Raw genomic sequence first — 24,902 nt, 5'->3', positions numbered from 1 at the left:
AATATAAAAAACAAAAAACTTGATAGTCTTCAGTAGTTGATCCCTATTTTAATGGCTAACTAATAATGATGACAGATTACAACGTTTCGAAGCTCTCGGCTTCTTCTTCAGGTATATCTAAAAACAATTTCTGAAGGATGCATATTTATGTACAGAGGGACACATAGGAATAGAATTCTAGGAGGGAGGGTGGAAGAAGGTTATTGCTTATTGGTACATACAAATAAACAATTCATCAGTTTGCAATGTTCTTATCAGTTTAGAGAATGTCTTTTATGGTTTGCAGACCCCCGAGTATAATGATCGGCGGACCGGGAGAGGTAAGGGAACGTAAAAAATATTGTTACTTACCTCTCCACGATCCTGGCCAGACCTCCTTCATACTTGTCTGACGTCTCATGAACCCGGCCTGCTTCCCGGGTCATGTGACGTCCGACGTCATTAAAGACGGACGAGAGCGACGGCTGACAGCATAGGAGCCGGAGGACAGGTAAGCAACTGGTTTTTTTAATGTTTTTATTCCCCCGGGTCTCTGATTATTATACTCTGGGGTCTGAAAAGACCCCGGAGTATAATAATTGTTTATGGGTGTCCACAGCGGGACATAATACTGAGTGCAGGGGTCACTATGGGGGATAATACTGAGTGCAGGGGCCACTATGGGACATAATACTGTGTGCAGGGGCCACTATGGAGGATAATACTGTGTGCAGGGGACACTATGGGGAATAATACTGTGTGCAGGGGCCACTATGGGGGATAATACTGTGTGCAGGGGCCACTATGGGACATAATACTGTGTGCAGGGGCCACTATGGGACATAATACTGTGTGCAGGGGCCACTATGGGGGATAATACTGTGTGCAGGGGCCACTATAGGGCATAATACTGTGTGCAGGGGCCACTATGGGATATAATACTGTGTGCAGGGGCCACTATGGGATATAATACTGTGTGCAGGGGCCACTATGGGGCATAATACTGTGTGCAGGGGTCACTATGGGGGATAATACTGTGTGCAGGGGCCACTATGGGACATAATACTGTGTGCAGGGGCCACTATGGGATATAATACTGTGTGCAGGGGCCACTATGGGGCATAATACTGTGTGCAGGGGCCACTATGGGGGATAATACTGTGTGCAGGGGCCACTATGGGACATAATACTGTGTGCAGGGGCCACTATGGGGTATACTACTGTGTGCAGGGGCCACTATGGGATATAATACTGTGTGCAGGGGCCACTATGAGGGATAATACTGTGTGCAGGGGCCACTAATGGACATAATACTGTGTGCAGGGGCCACTATGGGACATAATACTGTGTGCAGGAGCCACTATGGGGGATAATACTGTGTGCAGGGGCCACTATGGGGCATAATACTGTGTGCAGGGGCCACTATGGGATATAATACTGTGTGCAGGGGTCACTATGGGGCATAATACTGTGTGCAGGGGCCACTATGGGACATAATACTGTGTGCAGGGGCCACTATGGGACATAATACTGTGTGCAGGGGCCACTATGGGACATAATACTGTGTGCAGGGGCCACTATGGGGGATAATACTGTGTGCAGGGGCCACTATGGGGCCATTTGGTCGTCCTGGGATGATTACTGTATCACTCATGGGTTTTGATTTACTGCTTACCTGTTCATCCTGTATCCCCCCCTCTTTTTCCTACTTCCTCCCCATGTCTTTGTCTGTTTTTCTTTGTTGGTTTGCTTTTTGTCTCTTGATGATAATTTTTCTGTACGGTCCTAGTGGCCGTAGTTGATTACTGGTTCTATTCCCATTGTTGCTGTTTTATATACATGTTTTATTTTCTTTCTGTAAACCCTTTTGAAAAACTTAACAAAAATTACAGTTAAAAAACAAACAAACAAAAAAAAACCCCGACAGACCGAAGGGAAATAACCAAGTATATTGCAGGTTTCTGAATCTTAAGGCTTCCAACAAGGGTTTTAGAATTCTTCTTTTCTGTAGGGTAGCCTGGGCTAAGTTCTGGAAATGTTGAATCTTGGAGTTTTCAAAGTCGATCCTCGGGTTGTCTCTCGATGCTTTCAGTATAGCAGTGGTATCAGCTGAAGTCAAGAGAGCGCAGATAACATCCCTCGGCAGTTCTGTAGAGCTTGGAACAGGTCTCAGCACTCTGTGTACTCTTTCAATACGGGATTTTTTTTTATGTAGATTGTGAGCCTCATACAGGGCTCACAATGCAAATTCTGTTTTCCCCTATCAGTATGTCTAAGTTGTATGGGAGGAAATCCACGCAAACACGGGGAGAACATACAAACTCCTTGCAGATGTTCCTGACGGGATTCGAACCCAGGACTCCAGCACTGCAAAGTTGCAGTACTAACCACTGAGCCACCGTGTTGCCCCTTTTCTAAAACTTCCTTGTGTCTATATTAGGATAACTCAAAAACTGGTGTACCCTAACCACACCCATGTAGAAGAATGAAGTCAGCAGTCTAGAATTAACCCTATATGCCAGAAATATTGTAATTTCATATTTAACAACATCACCCGCAGACGGCTCCGCTGCATACACATCACACACAGCTCTACTACACACACACCTACACGTTGCCCCACAAGGAGACCTGAATCAGCAATGTACTGATCGCTGGTTCAGCACTATACACGTGTATTGCAGTATACAGTCCTATGAAAAAGTTTGTGCCCCCCCCCTATTAATCTTAATCATTTTTAGTTCTAAATATTTTGGTGTTTGCAGCAGCCATTTCAGTTTGATCTATCTAATAACTGATGGACACAGTAATATTTCAGGATTGAAATGAGGTTTATTGTACTAACAGGAGATGTGCAATATGCATTCCACCAAAATTTGACCGGTGCAAAAATTTTGGTCCCCTTATCATTTTATTGATTTGAATACTCCTAACTACTTTTTACTGACTTACTGAAGCACAAAATTGGTTTTGTAACCTCAGTGAGCTTTGAACTTCATAGCCAGGTATATCCAATCATGAGAAAAGGTATTTAAGGTGGCCAATTGCAAGTTGTTCTCCTATTTGAATCTCCTCTGAAGAGAGGCATCATGGGCTACTCAAAACAACTCTCAAATGATCTGAAAACAAAGATTGTTCAACATAGTTGTTCAGGGGAAAGATACAAAAAGTTGCCTCAGAGATTTAACCTGTCAGTTTCCACTGTGAGGAACATAGTAAGGAAATGGAAGACCAAAGGGACAGTTCTTGTTAATCCCAGAAGTGGCAGGCCAAGAAAAATATCAGAAAGGCAGAGAAGAAGAATGGTGAGAAGAGTCAAGGACAATCCACAGACCACCTCCAAAGAGCTGCAGCATCATCTTGCAGCAGATGGTGTCACTGTGCATCGGTCAACTATACAGCGCACTTTGTACAAGGAGAAGCTGTATGGGAGAGTGATGAGAAAGAAGCCGTTTCTGCAAGCACGCCACAAACAGAGTCGCCTGAGGTATGCAAAAGCACATTTGGACAAGCTAGCTTCATTTTGGAAGAAGGTCCTGTGGACTGATGAAACAAAGATTGAGTTGTCTGGTCATACAAAAAGGCGTTATGCATGGCGTCCAAAAAAAACCCCCAGCATTCCAAGAAAAACACTTGCTACCCACTGTAAAATTTGGTGGAGGTTCCATCATGCTTTGGGGCTGTGTGGCCAATTCCGGCACCGGGAATCTTGGTAAAGTTGAGGGTCGCATGGATTCCACTCAGTACCAGCAGATTCTTGAGAATAATGTTCAAGAATCAGTGAGGAAAGTTGAAGTTACGCCGGGGATGGATATTTCAGCAAGACAATGATCCAAAACACCGCTCCAAATCGACTCAGGCATTCATGTAGAGGAACAATGACAATGTTCTGGAATGGCCATCCCAGTCCCCAGACCTGAATATCATTGAACATCTGTGGGATGATTTGAAGCGGGCTGTCCATGCCCGGCGACCATCTAACTTAACTGAACTTGAATTGTTTTGTAATGGTCCAAAATCCCTTCATCCAGGAACATATTAAAAGCTACAGGAAGCGACTAGAGGCAAAAGGAGGAGCTACTAAATATCACTGGCACTTTTCTGTTGAGGTGCCCAGACTTTTGCACCGGTCACATTTTGGTTTAATGCATATTGCACATTTTCTGTTAGTACAATAAACCTCATTTCAATCCTGAAATATTACTGTGTCCATCAGTTATTAGATATATCAGACTGAAATAGAAAACACCAAAATATTTACAACTAAAAATGATTAAGATTAATAGGGGGACACAAACTTTTTCATAGGACTGTATACTGGAAGTCAGTATATGCAAATGCAGGATGACTTCCTCAGTTCTGTAAAGGAGCAACTAGGTGCTGGGGGGGCTACTAGCAGCCTGAGGTCACTGGCCAGACCCCAGGCTGCAGAAGATGCATATGGGCACCCTCCCCTTCATCTTGAGGGTTAAGGAGAAGGGTGTAAGTTACAGCCAACACCCTCTGCCAATGGTGCCTGCGGAATTCAGTGTCACTAGCAAATAATTAAGATGCTGCAGTCGGTATTGACCACGCCATCTTAAGGGTTAAACAGTGGGTATTGGCGTTATCAACATCCATGATGTTGCAACAGGAGCCTGGCTGTCAGATACAGCTGTGCTCCCATGATGATCATACAGGCTCTGATTCTGAGCCCGCTCAACCATCATCACATACGTGTAGATGTGGTAACTACCCACATTCACCTGCGCACATGTATGTAAGAATGCATGAAGGGGTCAAAGTAAAATAAATAATTTCATCTAAAAAAAACACTTGTGAATATAAGTTCCTTCTTACAACCTAGAGGAGACAAGGACTTCAGGTTGAAAATCCACTTACAATTTGCTTCTCCCGTTTGTGAATTCGTTGATGCCTAACAAGGCCTGATTTCTGAGCAAAACATTTCCCACATTCTAGGCATGAATAAGACTTCTCTCCTGTGTGAGTTCTCTGATGTCTAAGAAGGAGGAATTTAGAGATAAAAGATTTCCCACATTCTGAGCAACAATAAGTTTTCTCTCCTGTGTGAATTCTTTCATGTAAAACAAGATGTGATTTAAAGATAAAAAATTTCCCACATTCTCGGCATGGAAATGGCTTCTCTTCTGTGTGAATTCTTTGATGCGTACTAAGGTCTGAGTTCTGAGCAAAAGATTTCCCACATTCTGGACATGAATAAGGTTTCTCCCCTGTGTGAGTTCTTTGATGCTTAAGAAGGTATGATTTCTGAGCAAAACATTTCCCACATTCTGGGCATGAATAAGGCTTCTCCCCTGTGTGAGTTCTTTGATGTTTAACAAGGTCTGATTTCCGAATAAAACATTCCCCACAGTCTGGGCATGAATACGGCTTCTCCCCTGTGTGAATTCTTTGATGGTCCACAAGGTCTGATTTCTGAGTAAAACATTTCCCACATTCTGGGCATGAATAAGGCTTCTCCCCTGTGTGAGTTCTTTGATGGTTAACAAGGTCTGATTTCTGAGCAAAACATTTCCCACATTCTGGGCATGAATATGGCTTCTCTCCTGTGTGAATTCTTTGATGCTTAACAAGGTTTGATTTCTGAGTAAAACATTTCCCACATTCTGAGCATAAATAAGACTTCTCTCCTGTGTGAATTCTTTGATGCTTGACAAGGCATGCTTTCTGAGTAAAACATTTCCCACATTCTGAGCATGAATATGGCTTCTCTCCTGTGTGAGTTCTCTGATTTATAACGTCCCTTTTGTATTTTTCATGTTGCTTAACAGACCGTGATGAATTAGAAGAAAGATCTTTCTCCTCAAGGGCTGAGGGTATATCTGGGGTAATGACATGCTCTTCATATGGATCTTGTGTGATACCATGATCCTCTGCTTTATAATCTGTAGATATCAGATGTCCCTCTGAGCTCCTGGTACAGTCATCTGACAAAAAGAAAACTGATGTTACTATTATTGAATAACATAACCTTATAAGTATATTCCCCACTGAGCTGCCGCTGCCTGAGACGCTTCAGACCGTGTGAAGAAGTGAAGTCAGTGGCACAGGCAGCAAACGACGGCAGCGCGGCCTACTTCATTAGTATTCACTGTGCTGAGATGGAGGTCACTGATAGTGACTAGTAATGAAGCGGGGCAGGAGACGCCACCACTGCTCTAGGTCACTGTAGAGGTGAACACAATCCATGGCTGCTTAAATATGGCCACTTATGTGGAATAATACTGTAGGATGCCATAAATCTTACTGTATTACACCCCATACACACAATACAATCCAAACCACATCCATTGCCTTACTATAACTCCTAGGCAGTATTCCCGCTGCCTCGGGGTCATGTTTGATGCAGACCTTTCCTACAACCCTCATATTGAATCACTCGCACGCTCATGTCACCTCCACCCCAAAAACATCTCCAGAATACGCCCTTTCCTCACCAGAGATACATTAAAGACACTTATTGTCTCTCTGATTCATTCTCGCCTTGACTACTGTAACTCCTTACTAATCCGTCTTCCCCTCACTAAACTCTCCCCTCTACAATCTATTCTGAATGCAGCGGCCAGGCTCATCTATCAGGCTAGACGATACAGCGATGCCTCCGGTCTGTGCCAGTCACTACATTGGCTGCCTATTCATTATAGGATAAAATATAAAATTATTACTCTCATCCACAAGGCTCTCCATAATGCCGCACCTCCCTACATTTCCTCCCTCATCTCTGTCTACTGCCCAACCCGTGTTCTTACATCCTCTATTAACAGAACCTCCCACGCTCGTATACAAGACCTCCCGAGTTGCACCACTTCTCTGGAATGCTCTACCCCGGACAATCAGATTAACTCCCAATTTCTACAGTTTCAAATGCAAACTAAAGACACATCTTTTCAGACAGGCCGATCACAATTTCTAACGTAAACCCTTCCGTACTATAATCAGAATCCCCAAAATTTAACCCTCCTCTGTCCCCGCACCCACATTACCCCACATGATATGAGGCCATTTCAGGCTAACTTTATATGTCCAAGCTCCATCCACATGTTACAGGACACCACTAGTGATGGCTCAAAGTTTTGTTTGTGTAATGACAGTAACCTCTATTACAAAATTGTCTGAATACTGTATAAGCAATGCCGCCCCTGCTACCTCTTGTGTCAAATGTAACTGATGTACAGACCAGATCTTCTAGTCCGGATTCCATAGTGTGATTGGGGTCCAAGGTGAGGTTTACACAGTGACATTTGTAGAAGCTGCTTCAGGAATTCAGAAGAAGAATTTTTCCGCTTTACCAAATCAGCCCCCGAATCTCCATCAGATTCCTTACTGGCCCGGCCGGATTTTCCACCTCCCACTTATTTCCATAGAGCTCTGAGGAGGAATTGTCATGGTTGTGTAAATGCCCGACAACCGTGGTACTGAATGCTGCTTGCACTACTAGGGAAACGGGGTAGGTAAGATGTCCCTAGCGCTATGACAGCTGACTAGGCCCTGCTTGTAGGTGTTGGTCAGCCATTCCCGAGCTAAGCTCGGCCTTGACAACTACTGGCTCTCTAAACGCAAAGATCTAACAGACAGGTAGGATGACAGCTGAAAGATGCAAGGGACTGGGAAAATAGAGGCGGTCACCCCTACTGAAAAGATAAGTGCAGCTGCAAACAATACTAACTAGGATGGGATGTGCTGGAGAACTAACAGGTGCAGCATAACCATTAAACACGCAACAGGAATAGAGGAGAGGAAGAGTGGAGTAGTGAGGAAAGGGTATCACAGGACGGGGCAAAACAAACCTGAAACCCAAAACAGAAACACACTAATACCAAACAGTGACAGGCAGCAAGAAATGCCGCCGGTGATGAAGAAATTTGCCTCGTTCACATCGATGTCCAGTCCATATTCCTGCTGTCCGTTCTATTCTATACTACATTTATTACCCCCTATAGCGGTATCACATTTATATTCAGGTATTATTAGTATTTTAACTGAATCGGGGAACAACAAATAGTGTAAACAATGTCTGAATAGAATCAGTGACCCTTCTGTGCTTTATATAGTGGTGACTCCTCACCTGGGCGGGTCCCTGTAGGAATGTCCTCCTCACACTCCTCATCACCACTCACATAGGGCTCTTCCTTTATTCTCATAGATATAGCATTAATGTCGCTCACATCTTTATCCTGATGGAAAATCTGGGAAACAAATAATGTAAAAGTCACCGGACAAATGGGGAAGTCACAGAGAATGTTCTAGATCATTAATCCGCATGAAGATGAAAGATGTCCTGACAGTAGCTGCAGGTCTGTGAGAAGCCGGATAAACATATTAGATGGCGGCTCAATGACACCGCCCATGTATATAACCATATAATACTGCTGGATACAACAAGACTGACCACAAGGACTTCACAGCCCGTCTACACATCATAGGGAATATCTCCATCTACCTGATCATCATCCTGTGGAAGAAGAGGACTGGGACATCTCTCCGGTGTTGTCCTCTTACTGGATCTACCTGTAGGAAACACAGACAGGGACTGAATTCATTCTGTACATACAAATAATGGAAGTCCATGTGTATATAGTCATGTCTATTACCTGCTGATGTGAGGGGCTGCTGGTCCTCCATCATCACCTCCTTGTACAGATCCTTGTGTCCTTCTAAATACTCCCACTCCTCCATGGAGAAATAGACAGCGACATCCTGACACCTTATAGGAACCTGACAACACAATGATACAGTCATCACCCCGACCCCTCCAGTTACTGTATAATGTCCCAGCATTCCCAGCAGTGTCACCTCTCCAGTCAGCAGCTCCAGCATCTTGTTGGTGAGTTCTAGGATCTTCTGTCCATTGATCTCCTCCTGTATCAGGGGATGAGGTGGAGGCCCCGGGATTAGGCTCAGGGTTCCTCCATATCCATCATACACAGGAGCCTGACAGCGCCCACTAGAGGTCTTCTTCACTACTGTGTAATCCTGGTTATGGGGAGACACATTAATAAATCTCACTACATACATGTCCAGAGTCCATCACCTCTCCAGTCATATCATCTGTTATTACTATAGATAAGAATGATGTCATGATGACATCATCAGAATCTCTCACCTCTCCAGTAAGCTGGTAGATGATCTCTAGGGTGAGATTTAATAGACTTTCCGCCATCTTGTTCCTGTCTCTTTCCATCCTTGATGGATCAATCAGGAATATTCTCTTCTATAGAAGATACTGAGAGGATTCTATATTGTAGGAACCTGAATAGAGAGAAGATGAGACAATGTAATCACTACACGGAATCCCATGGAATAAATAGAAGAGTTGAGTCCCATTATTATCACCACCTCCTACTTCTGACGTCGGCAGCGTGTAGCTCAGGAAGGGAGTGACTTGTTGTGGGCCGGCTTGGTGGGTATATAAGGTGTGTGATAGGCTGAACAGAATCTCATTGGGAGTATTTGACCAGCCTCAAGCGTACTGGCTGAGGGGTGTTCAGTGCTGCCCGGGGTGTTGCAACACAAATTGGATCTGGAAGAACCAAAACCTGATGCCGAACAGCCCAGGAGGCTCCAGCAGCTCTAGTAGAATGAGCCGCGCTACCCAATAAGGAGGGGAAGAAACCCTCAAGAAGGTGAGGAAGGGTCCAAAGATACGGAGCTGACACTTGTACAGATGACACTGACTTTCCCTGCAGCTTCAGTCACAACAAGTGATGGTTCGTCCATCGATCTCTTGGAACAGCCACAACTGTCACAGATAGATCTCCCACATTTCTGTCTGGACTACAATCTACTGGCCATAGAGGTGAAGACACTCGGCCCCTGATATTACCAGCACACTGGAACTAACTGTACAGTCCTCCCTGACCCTGACAGAAGAGGAAGTATTACAGCCTAGTACGCAACGTGCAACAACAAGTGACTAATGCAGAGGAGAAAGTGGCCAACGGGAATCTGTAGGTTTGTGACTTACTGAAATGAGCAGAATCTTACATGATGGTATAGAGGACGTAGAGAATGGGCCCCGCTGTAGGGACATGAGAGGAATGAGTGTCCCGGAGAATGTTCCATCCAGAGATCTAACACCGATACAGGGGCTTGTAAAAGTATTCACACCCCTATAGCAATACTTTGTAGAGCCGCCTTTGGCTACAATTCCAGCTACAAGTCTTTTGGGCTCGGTCTCTACCAGCTTTGCACATCTAGAGATGAGATTTCTGCCCCTTCTTCTTCTTTGCAGGCAGATTGGATGGAGCGTCTGTGAACAGCAATTTTCATGTCTTGCCACAGATGCTCAATGGGATTTAGGTCTGGACTGTGACTGGGCCGTTCTAAGAGCGGAATATTCTGTGATCGAAACCATTCACTGGAGCTCGGGCTGGAGGTTTGGGGTCATTGCTGAAAGGGGAATCTCCTGCCCAGTCTCAGGTCTATTGTAAGATCCAACAGGGCCACAAGGAGGACATTATAGTGTGTGGGGGCCACGAGGAGGACATTATAGTGTGTGGGGGCCACGAGGAGGACATTATAGTGTAGGGGGGCCACGAGGAGGACATTATAGTGTGTGGGGGCCACGAGGAGGACATTATAGTGTGTGGGGGCCGCAAGGAGGACATTATAGTGTGTGGAGGCCACGAGGAGGACATTATAGTGTGTGGGGGCCACGAGGAGGACATTATAGTGTGTGGAGGCCACGAGGAGGACATTATAGTGTGTGGGGGCCACGAGGAGGACATTATAGTGTGTGTGGGCCATGAGGAGGACATTATAGTGTGGGGGGGCCACGAGGAGAATATTATAGTGTGTGGGGGCCACAAGAAGGACATTATAGTGTGTGGGGGCCACAAGAAGGACATTATAGTGTGGGGGGCCACGAGGAGGATATTATAGTGTGTGGGGGCCACAAGAAGGACATTATAGTGTGTGGGGGCCACAAACAGGACATTATAGTGTGTGGGGGCCACGAGGAGGACATTATAGTGTGTGGGGGCAACAAACAGGACATTATAGTGTGTGGGGGCCACAAGGAGGACATTATAGTGTGTGGGGGCCACGAGGAGGACATTATAGTGTGTGGGGGCCACAGGGAGGACATTATAGTATGTGGGGGTCACAAGAAGGACATTATAGTGTGTGGGGGCCACATGGAGGACATTATAGTGTGTGGGGGCCACATGGAGGACATTATAGTGTGTGGGGGCCACGAGGAGGACATTATAGTGTATGGGGGCAATAAGGAGGACATTATAGTGTGTGGGGGCCACATGGAGGACATTATAGTGTGTGGGGGCCACGAGGAGGACATTATAGTGTGTGGGGGCAACAAACAGGACATTATAGTGTGTGGGGGCCACAAGGAGGACATTATAGTGTGTGGGGGCCACGAGGAGGACATTATAGTGTGTGGGGGCCAAAGGGAGGACATTATAGTATGTGGGGGCCACAAGAAGGACATTATAGTGTGTGGGGGCCACATGGAGGACATTATAGTGTGTGGGGGAGACATGGAGGACATTATAGTGTGTGGGGGCCACGAGGAGGACATTATAGTGTATGGGGGCAATAAGGAGGACATTATAGTGTGTGGGGGCCACTGAATGTATGAGAAGGGCTGGGAGCGAGCACTTACCTCCTCGGGTACAGCAGCCGTCTGCTCACAGGACCTGTGATGATGTCACCTGTGTGGGAGGAGTCACAGAATCACATGACCAGATATTAGAGGTCTCTGCAGAGCTGTGTGTGATGTGTATGTAGCAGAGCTGTGTGTGTGTGATGTGTATGTAGCAGAGCTGTGTGTGTGTGATGTGTATGTAGCAGAGCTGTGTGTGTGTGATGTGTATGTAGCAGAGCTGTGTGTGTGTGTGACGTGTATGTAGCAGAGCTGTGTGTGTGATGTTTATGTAGCAGGGCTGTGTGTGTGACGTGTATGTAGCAGAGCTGTATGTATGTGATGTGTATGTAGCAGAGCTGTGTGTGTGTGATGTGTATGTAGCAGAGCTGTGTGTGTGTGATGTGTATGTAGCAGAGCTGTGTGTGTGTGATGTGTATGTAGCAGAGCTGTGTGTGATGTGTATGTAGCAGAGCTGTGTGTGATGTGTATGTAGCAGAGCTGTGTGTGATGTGTATGTAGCAGAGCTGTGTGTGATGTGTATGTAGCAGAGCTGTGTGTGATGTGTATGTAACAGAGCTGTGTGTGTGATGTGTATGTAGCAGAGCTGTGTGTGATGTGTATGTAACAGAGCTGTGTGTGTGATGTGTATGTAGCAGAGCTGTATGTGACGTGTATGTAGCAGAGCTGTGTGTGTGACGTGTATGTAGCAGAGCTGTGTGTGTGACGTGTATGTAGCAGAGCTGTGTGTGTGATGTGTATGTAGCAGAGCTGTGTGTGTGACGTGTATGTAGCAGAGCTGTGTGTGTGTGATGTGTATGTACTTTAGATCTCTCTTCCTTGCTTCTTCCATATATAATAATCTGGATTACAGCCACAATCTTTCCGTCTCTGGTAACTTTCTTTTCTTGCTATCACTGACATCCTTGGACATCTCCTTCTCTCTGCTGCGGCTTTTTCATGTATTACATATATCACATAGACTTGTATACAATCAGATATGAGCAGTAAACGGCCATTTCTTATGAAATCTTTCCTTCTGCCTTATAAAAGAAGACTGCGGAATAAGAAATGACATAAAGCTTCTTGGGAAATATTTTGCAGCCTCCTAAACCGGGAGAAGATAGAAAAGATGAATGTGATTTTCCTCCTTATGAGGCGAGCACCTTACAATCTGCATCAGGCATGTCAAACATGCGGCCCTTTACAGGCATATCTGCAGCCTGCACAAAAGTCTCAAGCTTTATCTCTAAAGTTTAGAGACAAAGTTTGAGACTTTTGTGCGGGCCGCAGATTTACAAAACTCACACTGCTACTCGCTGTGTTGATGCGATGTGTTGACGTCACATCGCGTCTACAACTGTTAGCACGCGAGAGAGAGAGAGACTGCGGTGGGGGAGCGAGGACTCAGAGTCGTCGGAGAAGGTAAGTTTAATGTGTGTACACATAGAGGAGGAACGTGAAACTAGGGGCAGATGAAGGAGGGGATGGCATGACACTGGGGGCAGAGATGGAGAGGACATGAATCTGGGGGGCAGAGATGGGGGGATATGAATCTGGGGGGCAGAGATGGGGGGACATGAAACTGGGGGCAGAGATGAAGGGGACATGAATCTGGGGGCAGAGATGGAGGGGACATGAATCTGGGGGCAGAGATGGGGGGATATAAATCTGGGGGCAGAGATGGAGGGGGGACAAGAAACTGGGGGCAGAGATGGAGGGGGGACATGAAACTGGGGGCAGATGAAGGGTGTATTTGTAATTTGCATTTTGTAATTTTCTTTTATGAAACTAACAAAATCTTCTCAGAGAACATGGCTGACTGATCACCACTTATCATCTTTGATCAAAGTAGGCAGTACGTTGTCATTTCAGCCTGATATACCAACAATTGTTAGCACAAAGAGGTGTCAGGCCTCAGGACAAAAAACTAAAAAAGATTGAAAAAAATGATAGCAAATAAATGTTTAGTTTTTAATTGCTGTATTTTTGTTAAATATATATGTTGTTGTTACATATTACTACTTCACATCTTGTTGTCATGACTGCTGTTAAAATACGTGTGTGACATGAGCTGCTGTGTGCGGCCCTCGCAACAACCTCTTGTGACTCATGTGGCCCTCGGGGTACCCTGAGTTTGACATGCCTGTCCTAGTGGGCTAAGGGACCTGGTCCTTCTACTCAAAACTTTGTATCTCTAGGGGGAAATTACAGATTGTCAGGAGTCCAAAGTGGATCAGCGTTCACGTGAACTGGGACCGAGTTGCGATCAAGTCATGTGTCATAGGGCCAATAAATTGGAAACGGTTTCCACGGATGTCGCTGCAGCTCCAAACTGCTGATGGAAGCCCCATGGAATAGAAAGTGATCAGATAAGGCATCAATAAAATGGACCAAGAACATGAAAAATGTGTTGGAATACGTCAGCGCTATCAAATATATAAATAAATCAAAATATAACATTTTTATATTTAAATAAAAAAATTAGATTTCTGTAGATATTACATGTCCTTTAGCCAAATAAGATTTAGCATCCTTATATAGAGCCGGCTAAATGCTAGTGGGTAGAAAGACCTGGTCCCTCTGCTCACTAGGATGTAGCCGGCTCTATATAGAACAAGCTAAATCCTAGTGAGCAGAGGGACCAGGTCCTTTAACCCACTAGGATTTAGACTCTTCCCTCCACTCACTGCAGCCTTCTCTTCCTGTGTAACTCGGCACTATCTGGAATAGCTCCGCCCACACCAGAGGCTGATCACATGGTCGTGACGTCATCATAGGTCCTGTAGCCCACTAGGATTTATCATCTCCCGTGCTCAGACGGCTGCTGTATCCGAGGAGGTAAGTGCTCGCTCCCAGCCCCGCTCACTCTGTCAGTCTCCCTCCCTGTGGCCCCCACACACTGTCATTGTATAATATGGATTATCTGATGCATTGTACAGTAGCGGCAAAGTCACGGAGAGCGAAACAAATCTCAGCCTCACGTCCTCTCATACTGCCGCAGCCTCATGTCCTCTTATACTGCGGCAGCCTCATGTCCTCTTATACTGCCGCAGCCTCATGTCCTCTTATACTGCGGCAGCCTCATGTCCTCTTATACTGCCGCAGCCTCATGTCCTCTTATACCGCCGCAGCCTCATGTCCTCTTATACTGCGGCAGCCTCATGTCCTCTTATACTGCGGCAGCCTCATGTCCTCCTGTACTGTGGCAGCCTCACGTCCTCTTATACTGCGGCAGCCTCATGTCCTCTTATACCGCCGCAGCCTCATGTCCTCTTATACTGCGGCAGCCTCATGTCCTCTTATACTGCGGCAGCCTCATGTCCTCCTGTACTGTGGCAGCCTCATGTCCTCTTATACTGCGGCAGCCTCATGTCCTCTTATACTGCGGCAGCCTCACGTCCTCTTATACTGCGGCAGCCTCACGTCCTCTTATACTGCGGCAGCCTCACGTCCTCTTATACTGCGGCAGCCTCACGTCCTCTTATACTGCGGCAGCCTCACGTCCTCTTATACTGCGGCAGCCTCACGTCCTCTTATACTGCCGCAGCCTCACGTCCTCTTATACTGCGGCAGCCTCATGTCCTCTTATACCGCCGCAGCATCATGTCCTCTTATACTGCGGCAGCCTCATGTCCTCTTATACCGCCGCAGCCTCATGTCCTCTTATACTGCGGCAGCCTCATGTCCTCTTATACCGCCGCAGCCTCATGTCCTCTTATACTGCGGCAGCCTCATGTCCTCCTGTACTGTGGCAGCCTCATGTCCTCTTATACTGCGGCAGCCTCATGTCCTCTTATACTGCGGCAGCCTCACGTCCTCTTATACTGCGGCAGCCTCACGTCCTCTTATACTGCGGCAGCCTCACGTCCTCTTATACTGCGGCAGCCTCACGTCCTCTTATACTGCGGCAGCCTCATGTCCTCTTATACTGCGGCAGCCTCACGTCCTCTTATACTGCCGCAGCCTCACGTCCTCTTATACTGCCGCAGCCTCACGTCCTCTTATACTGCCGCAGCCTCACGTCCTCTTATACTGCCGCAGCCTCACGTCCTCCTATACTGCCGCAGCCTCACGTCCTCTTATACTGCCGCAGCCTCACGTCCTCCTATACTGCCGCAGCCTCACGTCCTCTTATACTGCCGCAGCCTCACGTCCTCTTATACTGCCGCAGCCTCACGTCCTCTTATACTGCCGCAGCCTCATGTCCTCTTATACTGCCGCAGCCTCATGTCCTCTTATACTGCGGCAGCCTCATGTCCTCTTATACTGCCGCAGCCTCATGTCCTCTTATACTGCGGCAGCCTCACGTCCTCTTATACTGCGGCAGCCTCACGTCCTCTTATACTGCCGCAGCCTCATGTCCTCTTATACTGCCGCAGCCTCATGTCCTCTTATACTGCCGCAGCCTCATGTCCTCTTGTACTGCGGCAGCCTCATGTCCTCTTATACTGCGGCAGCCTCATGTCCTCTTATACCGCGGCAGCCTCATGTCCTCTTATACCGCGGCAGCCTCATGTCCTCTTATACCGCCGCAGCCTCACGTCCTCTTGTACCGCCGCAGCCTCACGTCCTCTTGTACTGCCGCAGCCTCACGTCCTCTTATACTGCCGCAGCCTCACGTCCTCCTATACTGCCGCAGCCTCACGTCCTCTTATACTGCCGCAGCCTCACGTCCTCCTATACTGCCGCAGCCTCACGTCCTCTTATACTGCCGCAGCCTCACGTCCTCTTATACTGCCGCAGCCTCACGTCCTCTTATACTGCCGCAGCCTCACGTCCTCCTATACTGCCGCAGCCTCACGTCCTCTTATACTGCCGCAGCCTCACGTCCTCTTATACTGCGGCAGCCTCATGTCCTCTTATACTGCGGCAACCTCATGTCCTCCTGTACTGCGGCAGCCTCATGTCCTCTTATACTGCTGCAGCCTCATGTCCTCTTATACTGCCGCAGCCTCACGTCCCCTTATACTGCGGCAGCCTCATGTCCTCTTATACTGCCGCAGCCTCATGTCCTCTTATACTGCGGCAGCCTCACGTCCTCTTATACTGCCGCAGCCTCACGTCCTCTTAGGGTCCATTCACACGAAGTAACGTGCCGTGTGATGTGGCTACTGTACGCACCGTTAAAGCTCCCATTGATTTCAATGGAAATATAAAGAAAACAAAAAAGTTTGATAGTCTTCAGTAGTTGATACCTTTTTAATGGCTAACTCTATAATGATGACAGATTACAACGTTTCGGAACGTCTCGGCTCCTTTCTCAAGTAAATTTAAACCATTTCTGAAGGATGCATATTTATATACAGTGCACAAAGGACACATAGGGATAGAATTCCAGGAGGAAGGGGGGGGGGGGTTGTTAGTAATTGGTAGAGACAATGTAAACACTTACAGGTCCTTATCAGTTCACAGGTTTCTGTAAAGTGACATAAAACCATGTGACAAATTTAACCCCCTCTCCAGTGTTTGATGCAGGGTCATAAATTTGCACTCATGAATGCGTTGTTCTCTCTTTGATTTGAAATTCCCTTCCAAAACCAAAACTTTCATGTGATCGGTGATATTATGATCCTCATTGCAGAAATGTTTTGATACAGGAAGGTCCATTCTTCATGGCAGCTGTGAGAGGGGGTGGGGGTGGCAGGAGCAGTATCGGCTCCATCAGCAGCAGTCTGAGCCTAGAGTCGCTGATGAGCAGCTTTCTTCACCCGCATCAGCAGCTAGACACAGAGCAGAACTTGAACCAGCAGGTAGTGCACCCTGCCACCCATCCTGGAACATTCGCTGGATTTTTGGGCAGCCAAACTGGATTTGTGGCCGCAACTGGCTGAGTTTGCCGTGTGCAGCCCGGACAGCATAGATGGACTGGGAGTGACTGGTAGGTTGTCTCAGGTATCTGGAGCCATGCTGACTGCAGTGCACCCCACATTTACTGGAGGGTACATGGGGGAGGATCCATAGAACAAACACAACGAAAAAGGTGGCCCCACAGATGCTCAACTGGGTTCAAGTCTAGGGAATAAGGGAGTCAGGGAAGTACTTGGAAGTCTTGGTCATTCTCCTCCAACCACTGTCAGACATTTCTAGACATTATTTTGCAGGAAGATTCGATTTGCCCGAGAGAAGACAAATGACATGTACGGGTGGATGTGATCTGCAAGGATGGATTCATACCCAAATCTGTTCAGATTGCCTTCTACATAGACGAGCGGGCCCAGAGAATGATGTGAAAAAGTTCCCCAGACTATAACGCTGCCGCCACCAGCTTGTCTTCTTCCAGCACTGGTTTCAGAGTAAATCGTGATATGGAGATGACAGATGGCACTGCTGTTCCTTCTTAATGCGACACAAAACTCCATTAAGAGTAGACGGTGAAATAAATCACTATGGATGTTTCATTATCGTAGGTGGTGCTCAACAACCCAAAAAAACTTTTAGGAAAATCTTCAGTAAGTAAGAAAACAAAGGGGGGCACTCACCACTTCGATGAATTTTTTCTTAAAACATCATCCTTTTTTACAGTAGTTACATAAAAACATTCTTCAGGAAGGGAGAATATGCATAAACAGGCGTGTAGAGGCAACAGCCGTTTCGCGCTATCAGAAGCGCTTTCTCAAGCCTTAGATGCAACATCAAATAGTATCAAACCCCAAGTTTAAATATACTTAAACACAATTAATCAAAATTGGCATATGGTGTGTCTCACCAATCACATTTCGCCCTTCTCACCTCTTAAACCAGGAGCGGACCTGAATGAGAACTAAATAGACATACGTCACTCTCATTACTCATATATCTTTAGCTACTCGCTGAGTAGAGATATTTCTTGGTGCATGCGCACTGTCTCTATCAAGGGCGACCAATCGTAGCCCGAGCTACGTATACCATTGAAAAGCATTGCCTTCCATTTTATTTTGACGCATGCGCACTTATTGAAAACAGAGCGACCAATCGCGGTCGAAGCTCTATCCTCAAGTTAAAAGTACCGCCTCTTTTCCTCTCATAGCAAGGAGCGGACCTGAATGAAAACTGAATTGACATACGTCACTTATACCCTCTTGGCTATTCGCTGAATAAGGGTATTTTTTAGCGCATGCGCATTTACTCAGCTGTAAGCGACCAATCGTAGTATGAGCTACTTCAGCCATTGAAAACCATTATCTTTCGCTACAGCAAACATCTACTTTAACGCATGCGTACTTGTTAGAACAAGGGCGACCAATCACAAGTTGAGCTACATCTTAAGTTTAAAGATACTGCTATTCTCTTATATAACCCTACTAATCTAAATGTACATGGAGAGAAATAATCTCAACGATCACTTTCTAGTTCACAGAAAGATACTCATGTCAACTTTATCGTTTAGACCTAATGGGCCCATGGCTTCGGTTCGAATTATCCATCTTGCTTCACGTTGCAAAAGTAACCTATTACGGTCTCCTCCTCTAACCGGTAGTTCAACTTGTTCTATTCCTGCAAATTTTAAACAATTAGCATCATGATTGTGTGTTTCCCATATATGCTTAATAAGACGTGAGCAACCCTTCCCTGTCTGTATAGATCTTACATGCTCACGGAAACGTACAAACAGAGGGCGAATAGTCTTTCCAATATAATAAAAGCCGCATGGGCAGAAAATGACGAATACTATGAATTGAGATCTACAATTACGGAATTGTGTAACTTTATGTTCAATTTTTCCCATTTTTAACCAATTCTTTTTTGTGTTAAACCGACAAAAATTGCAATTATTACATGAAAAATTGCCTTTTGGCCATTCATAATCGAGCCAGTTCCGTTTTTTATTTTTAGACAGACTACTAGACACCAGAATGTCTTTAATTGTTTTACATTGTCTAAAACTAATTAAAGGTCTCTCCTTTGCTCTTAGTGCTAAAACACTATCTGACTCTGTTACGCTCCAATTCCGAAAAATTGCAGTCTTAATTTCATTAGCCAATGGGCTAAAACCAAAGGTGAAACTGAATCTATTATCACTTTTATTTTTTCTCTTCTTACTCTTATCATATAAAAGTTTAGTTCTATCCAATTGCTTTGATCTTTCATAAGCTTTTTCTATATTTGATTTAGGGTAACCACGGTTTGTTAAACATTTCTTCAGACTCTCTGCTTGTTCTTCAAAGGTCACAAAATCACTATTAATCCTTCTTAATCTTACAAATTGGCTATAGGGAATTGAGTTCTTAACTGATTGTGCATGATAACTATTATGATGTAATAAAGCGTTTGTGGCTGTTGGTTTTCTAAAAACCTCTGTTGAAAAACCTTCTTTTGTTTTTCTAACCAGCACATCCAAAAACTCTAAGGAGTTATCGTCAATTTTCGCAGTAAACCTCATATTTAAATGATTTTGATTAAGATATTCAACGAAATTGAAAAATTCCTCATTCGATCCTGACCACAAGATAAAGATGTCATCAACAAAGCGGAGATAAAGATGAATACATTTTGAAAAGAGGTTCTTTACACTATAGATATATATATATATATATACATCTTCGAAGTCAGCTAAAAAAATATTTGCATAGGTACATGCTAAAGGCGTACCCATCGCTGTTCTGTCAATCTGAGAGTACCAACTATCTCCAAACATAAAAGCATTATTCCCTAAAACTGTCTCCATTCCTTTTTTAATAAATTGAATTAAATTCTCTTCTTTCTCTGAAAACCGTAGTATTTTCTCAATTGCGTGTATCCCTGCCTTCTGTGGTATTCTAGTATAAAGGCTTTCTACATCTATTGATGCCAATTTTAATCCTGTACTAGCTGTTATATGAGTAAGGTGTCTGAGAAAATCATTTGTGTCCTTCAAATACGAGGGAATTGATGTAAGTAGAGGCTGCAAGAGCCAATCGAGATATTGTGATACCGGCTCCGTCGCAGATCCCACTCCCGACACTATGGGTCTGCCCGTAGGGTTCCTTTTATCTTTATGGATCTTTGGTAAGAAATACCAACAAGGTTTTGTGGGGTTGAGAATAAAAAGTTTCTCTGCTGTTCCCTTTGATATTACTCTATTTTCTACACCATATCTAAGTAGACTCCTAACCTTGTTATTGATGGTAGGTATTGGATTATTCTTTAATTTTTTTTATAAGTTTTCACATCGGCTAGCTGTCTTTCAGCCTCTTGTATATAATAATCTCTGCTCATCATTACAGCATTCCCTCCCTTGTCGGCCTTCTTCACCACCAGGTCTTCACATTCCTTAAGCCATTTTAAGGCTTCTAATTCTTTTTTAGATAAATTTTCCTTTTCTTTTTTTATAAACCAATGCTTTAACGTCTTCCAAGACCTGGTGGTGAAAAAGGTCGATTGCTCCCCCCATTTGTACTGGCGGATTATATTTAGATTTTACTCCCTTTTTAAAGCGTTCGTATATTTCGATCTGTTGAACTATATCGTCTGAAAAGTTGTCCATCAAGCTTTCTAAAGCATCTTTTTCCTCATCAGTTGGGGGGGTCATTTACAAAAAAGCCTAATGGGCCTATTTTACAAGGGGTTTCTCCACTGTACTCCTCTCGTTTTTCGGTGAGTGTTTTATCATGATGATGCTTAAACAAATTTAATTTCCTAATTCCCTTAAACAAGTCAATCTCAAATTCTACTTCATCAAAGGTATTTGTTAGTCCATAATTAAGACCTTTTTCTAGTAAGGAAATAACAGCTTCACTTAAGTTGACCTCTGTAAGGTTAACAACCGTATTTTGGTTTTATTTAAGTCCTCCAAGAGACATGTTTCTTCTTGGTTCCTATACGCAGTTCTTCTGCTGCGTCCTCTTCGGATTGACTTTGATCTAAAGGGGCAGATTGTCCTATGATTTTCTTATTTGAACTTTTTAAACCTGAATTCTTCGGAGTTATTTGACCACCTCGAGGATTTGATAGCAGATCGTCTGATGTATTAGAATCCAAATCTGAAGTCCAGTAATCCCTTGTTTTATTTTTTCTGTTCTTCTTATTATTACTGAAATTGTTGTTTACTCTATTCCTCTTTCTTGAGGGTTGTTTCTTATCAAACCAGTCGAAGATTTTATTTTGATCAAAATCGTTCTTATTCCGTAAAAATTTGTCTGGCTTTTTTTCTTTAACGTCAGCTTGTGTTGAAATTATTTTTTTTATCTATCTTTTTAGTAATTGCAGTTAATTGTTGTTCATTTAATCTGGTTCTCAGTTCAGTTTTCGCTTTGCATAAATCAGCGGTTACTGTCTCATATTCTTTTTCGTTTCTTTTTAATACTAGTTGAAGAATTTTCTAGGAATGTTCCAAGTTTAATCTTTTCCATTCATTGATAAAAACATCATCATTCTGGAAAATTGATGGTTCTTTATAGACACGTAGTCCTCTCGGTACTCTGCCACATGCATTATAGGATTGTAGAGAATTAATCGTCCAAAAAAGGCGTATTTCCCGCTCCGCCAAGTTTAGAATTCTTTGTTCCAACGTTTTTATACTTAAAACTTGAAGTTCGTCTTTTTGATTGCAAAGATTAAAAAACGCCAATGCATTCTCCCTTCCACTGTTTCGTATTTGAAGGACACAAATGATTTTCTCAGACACCTTACTCATATAACATCTAGTACAGGATTAAAATTGGCATCAATAGATGTAGAAAGCCTTTATACTAGAATACCACAGAAGGCAGGGATACACGCAATTGAGAAAATACTACGGTTTTCAGAGAAAGAAGAGAATTTAATTCAATTTATTAAAAAAGGAATGGAGACAGTTTTAGGGAATAATGCTTTTATGTTTGGAGATAGTTGGTACTCTCAGATTGACGGAACAGCGATGGGTACGCCTTTAGCATGTACCTATGCAAATATTTTTTTAGCTGACTTCGAAGATGTGTATATATATATCTATAGTGTAAAGAACCTCTTTTCAAAATGTATTCATCTTTATCTCCGTTTTGTTGATGACATCTTTATCTTGTGGTCAGGATCGAATGAGGAATTTTTCAATTTCGTTGAATATCTTAATCAAAATCATTTAAATATGAGGTTTACTGCGAAAATTGATGATTACTCCTTAGAGTTTTTGGATGTACTGGTTAGAAAAACAAAAGAAGGTTTTTCAACAGAGGTTTTTAGAAAACCAACAGCCACAAACGCTTTATTACATCATAATAGTTATCATGCACAATCAGTTAAGAACTCAATTCCCTATAGCCAATTTGTAAGATTAAGAAGGATTAATAGTGATTTTGTGACCTTTGAAGAACAAGCAGAGAGTCTGAAGAAACGTTTAACAAACCGTGGTTACCCTAAATCAAATATAGAAAAAGCTTATGAAAGATCAAAGCAATTGGATAGAACTAAACTTTTATATGATAAGAAGAGAAAAAATAAAAGTGATAATAGATTCAGTTTCACCTTTGGTTTTAGCCCATTGGCTAATGAAATTAAGACTGTATTTTTTCGGAATTGGAGTGTAACAGAGTCAGATAGTGTTTTAGCACTAAGAGCAAAGGAGAGACCTTTAATTAGTTTTAGACAATCTAAAACAATTAAAGACATTCTGGTGTCTCATAGTCTGTCTAAAAATAAAAAACGGAACTGGCTCGATTATGAATGGCCAAAAGGCAATTTTTCATGTAATAATTGCAATTTTTGTCGGTTTAACACAAAAAAGAATTGGTTAAAAATGGGAAAAATTGAACATAAAGTTACACAATTCCTTAATTGTAGATCTCAATTCATAGTATTCGTCATTTTCTGCCCATGCGGCTTTTATTATATTGGAAAGACTATTCGCCCTCTGTTTGTACGTTTCCGTGAGCATGTAAGATCTATACAGACAGGGAAGGGTTGTTCACGTCTTATTAAGCATATATGGGAAACACACAATCATGATGCTAATTGTTTAAAATTTGCAGGAATAGAACAAGTTGAACTACCGGTTAGAGGAGGAGACCGTAATAGGTTACTTTTGCAACGTGAAGCAAGATGGATCATTCGAACCGAAGCCATGGGCCCATTAGGTCTAAACGATAAAGTTGACATGAGTATCTTTCTGTGAACTAGAAAGTGATCGTTGAGATTATTTCTCTCCATGTACATTTAGATTAGTAGGGTTATATAAGAGAAAAGCAGTATCTTTAAACTTAAGATGTAGCTCAACTTGTAATTGGTCGCCCTTGTTCTAACAAGTACGCATGCGTTAAAGTAGATGTTTGCTGTAGCGAAAGATAATGGTTTTCAATGGCTGAAGTAGCTCATGCTACGATTGGTCGCTTACAGCTGAGTAAATGCGCATGCGCCAAAAAATACCCTTATTCAGCGAATAGCCAAGAGGGTATAAGTGACGTATGTCAATTCAGTTTTCATTCAGGTCCGCTCCTTGCTATGAGAGGAAAAGAGGCGGTACTTTTAACTTGAGGATAGAGCTTCGACCGCGATAGGTCGCTCTGTTTTCAATAAGTGCGCATGCGTCAAAATAAAATGGAAGGCAATGCTTTTCAATGGCATACATAGCTCGGGCTACGATTGGTCGCCCTTGATAGAGACAGTGCGCATGCACCAAGAAATATCTCTACTCAGCGAGTAGCTAAAGGTATATGAGTAATAAGAGTGACGTATGTCTATTTAGTTCTCATTCAGGTCCGCTCCTGGTTTAAGAGGTGAGAAGGGCGAAATGTGATTGGTGAGACACACCATATGCCAATTTTGATTAATTGTGTTTAAGTATATTTAAACTTGGGGTTTGATACTATTTGATGTTGCATCTAAGGCTTGAGAAAGCGCTTCTGATAGCGCGAAATGGCTGTTGCCTCTACACGCCTGTTTATGCATATTCTCCCTTCCTGAAGAATGTTTTTATGTAACTACTGCAATAAAGGATGATGTTTTAAGAAAAAATTCATCGAAGTGGTGAGTGCCCCCCTTTGTTTTCTTACTGGTTTCAGAGTGTTTGTTCTCTGATGTTTCTTGCCTGACATGGAGATGTCCATCTCCTAGGTGAAGGCAACCCTTAGCCAATCATTGGTGGTACAATTCCAATATGGCCGTGTAAAGTGAAGCCTTTTGTTTGCTAGAGTAGGGACAATCGAACCTCCATACACATCAGGGCTCACTGAACTGTTGTTTTAGACACATCTGGTAGCCCAGACTCATTTTTATGCTGAGCTGCTCCACTGTAGAGTGTCGATCTTCCCTCACACACCTTCATAGCTGAGGTTCATCTTTCATATCAGGGGCACGTGATTCTCCACAGTCTCCATGTTGGTTATTCCCAATGGCGCCATTTCTCCGCTCACAATACACTTTCACCAAAGCA

At 43.9% G+C, this 24,902-nt stretch overlaps 2 protein-coding genes across 2 annotated transcripts in view; one reads left to right on the top strand and one right to left on the bottom strand.

Moving 5' to 3' along the window:
* The window catches only part of LOC142189644 (uncharacterized), a 263,072-nt gene that overhangs the window by 97,207 nt on the left and 140,963 nt on the right, over positions 1–24,902 (top strand). The window lies entirely within an intron of this gene.
* On the bottom strand, positions 4,817–24,576 carry LOC142197192 (uncharacterized). Its single transcript, XM_075267325.1, has 6 exons — positions 24,523–24,576; positions 22,881–22,890; positions 21,140–21,308; positions 19,622–19,788; positions 18,332–18,362; positions 4,817–6,013 (listed from the first exon to the last, which is right to left on the bottom strand). Exons 1-6 carry the CDS (start codon positions 24,574–24,576, stop codon positions 4,840–4,842), a joined length of 1,605 nt encoding a protein of 534 aa, XP_075123426.1. The 3' UTR covers positions 4,817–4,839.

Source organism: Leptodactylus fuscus, chromosome 1 (assembly GCF_031893055.1).
Source record: "Leptodactylus fuscus isolate aLepFus1 chromosome 1, aLepFus1.hap2, whole genome shotgun sequence".
Classification (NCBI taxonomy): domain Eukaryota; kingdom Metazoa; phylum Chordata; class Amphibia; order Anura; family Leptodactylidae; genus Leptodactylus; species Leptodactylus fuscus.
The sequence above is the reverse complement of the archived record's forward strand: the minus strand, read 5'-3'. Positions and strand labels throughout refer to the sequence as shown.